We start from the raw sequence: 1,763 nt of genomic DNA, 5'->3' as shown, positions 1-1,763 counted from the left end.
GCAAGTTTAATTGACCTGCTGTCTCTTTATTTTCGCTCAGCCAAGCTGAAGCAGCCCGCATTCCCCTTTTCGCGCGCAGGTCACCTGCGGCGACCTTCCCAGCACATTGCAAGAGAGGTCGAGAGGTGTATCCACTGTTCAAACGACAAGCAGCTCGCTGACTATTCCCTTAAAGTACACCACACCTGTGTCGATTCACGCGGCTGAAGCTGCTTCGGTGAACGAGTACACAACTACCCCCCGAGAACAACAGTCACCCGTGAGCGTACTGCAGTCGGTTTTGGCATCACGAACGCTTCCCCCGCCTAAAGCGAAGAAGATTCCGCCTCCCTCAGGCCCCAAAAGGTCACCTCCCTCTGCAAAGAAGGCCGGTGTCACCCCTGCCAAGAAGACCCCGCCACCCCTCACTAAGACGAGTGCGGCCCCTCCCCCCAAAAAGAGACCGCCTCAACCAGCGAAGAAAAGGCTCCCCCCACCAGTCAAGAGACGTCCTCCACCTCCAGCGAAGAAGAGCTCCCCCCCGGCAGTAAGGAAGAGCCCACCTCCCCCGGTAAAGAAAAGCCCTCCACCCCAAGCAAAGAAGCCTCCGCCACCACCAGTAAGGAAGAGCCCTCCTCCCCCAGCGAAAAGAAGCCTGCCCCCCCCGGTGAAGAAAAGCCCTCCACCCCCAGTGGAGAAGCCTCCGCCACCACCAGGCAAGAAGAGTCCACCTCCCCCGCCCTTCCACCCTGCTCCTCAGCCGCCACAAAAGTCTCCCCCACCGCCAAGTTCTCGGCCAAGCCCACCTCCTCTCCCATCCCCTTTGAGATCCCCCCCACCTCCCTCGCCGAGCCCGCCACCATTGCCTCCCCATCCCCCCCCAACCCCACCCTCGCCCCCCCAACCCAGCCCACCCCCCTCACCACCACCACCAAGTCCCCCACTTTCAGCACCACCCCCTAGCCCACCCCCTTCACCGCCATCCCCGAGTCCCCCGCCATCGCCACCTCCCCCTGGCCCCCCGCCATCGCCACCACCCAGCCCTCCCCCGCCCAGCCCCCCCCCCCGCCCCCTGGAGCTGCAGGTGAGCATGGCGCTGTGTCATCCCGTCGGTAAAGACCAGTACTGCATGGCTTCCCTGGGCCTGTCCCAGAGCCTGAGCACCGGAACACTGCAGCTGTACTGGGACGTGGACGGCACCACCGCCATCGGCGCCACCTTTGCATCGGCCGGCACGGGCGCGTCGCACACGGACGGCCCCTTCTCGAGCGTGGCAAGCGGCGTGGTGGCCACCTACACCGACGCTGGGGGGGAGCTGGTGGCCACCTCTTCGATGGCCCCGGTCCCGTTTAACGTCCCGCCCCCGCCCAGCCCCCCGCCCCACCCCCCGCCGTCGCCGCCGCCGCCTCCGCCCCCCTCGCCGCCGCCTGGCTCCCCGCCGCCGCCGCCGCCCCCTGACCTGGCCATCCTGTCGGCGTGGTGCGAGGACGACAGCACCTCCTTTGACCCCGGCGACTACGCGGCCTGCAGCATGGTGGTGGCCGGCAACCTGGTGACGGGCGTGGGCAGCCTGGACATCGGGTTCAAGTGGGAGGGCAGGCAGACACCCGACACCGCTACCGTCGCGGTGGCCGGACCCACCACATCCTACACCCGCAGGAACATGTTCCACCTGGGAGACCTGACCGAGGGATGGGTGTGGTACACGGACGGCACGGGCCACCAGTTCCCGGCGGTCACGGTGACGCTGCCCTTCCACCAGCCCCCCACCGCGCCGCCCCCTA

The 1,763-nt window shown here is 66.8% G+C and overlaps 1 protein-coding gene across 1 annotated transcript in view; it reads left to right on the top strand.

Moving 5' to 3' along the window:
• Positions 1-1,069: 1,069 nt before the first annotated feature.
• Positions 1,070-1,763, top strand: part of F751_3240 (hypothetical protein) — a gene marked incomplete at both ends in the record, with an annotated part of 2,624 nt that continues 1,930 nt past the window's right edge. Inside the window, 2 exons of the mRNA XM_011399108.1 lie at positions 1,070-1,297; positions 1,466-1,720. Coding sequence (XP_011397410.1) covers positions 1,070-1,297; positions 1,466-1,720 — 483 coding nt within the window. The remainder of the gene's footprint in view (positions 1,298-1,465; positions 1,721-1,763) is intronic.

The sequence above is a fragment of the Auxenochlorella protothecoides genome, assembly GCF_000733215.1.
Source record: "Auxenochlorella protothecoides strain 0710 unplaced genomic scaffold scaffold33, whole genome shotgun sequence".
NCBI lineage: Eukaryota > Viridiplantae > Chlorophyta > Trebouxiophyceae > Chlorellales > Chlorellaceae > Auxenochlorella > Auxenochlorella protothecoides.
This window is presented reverse-complemented; position numbering and strand designations above follow the sequence as displayed.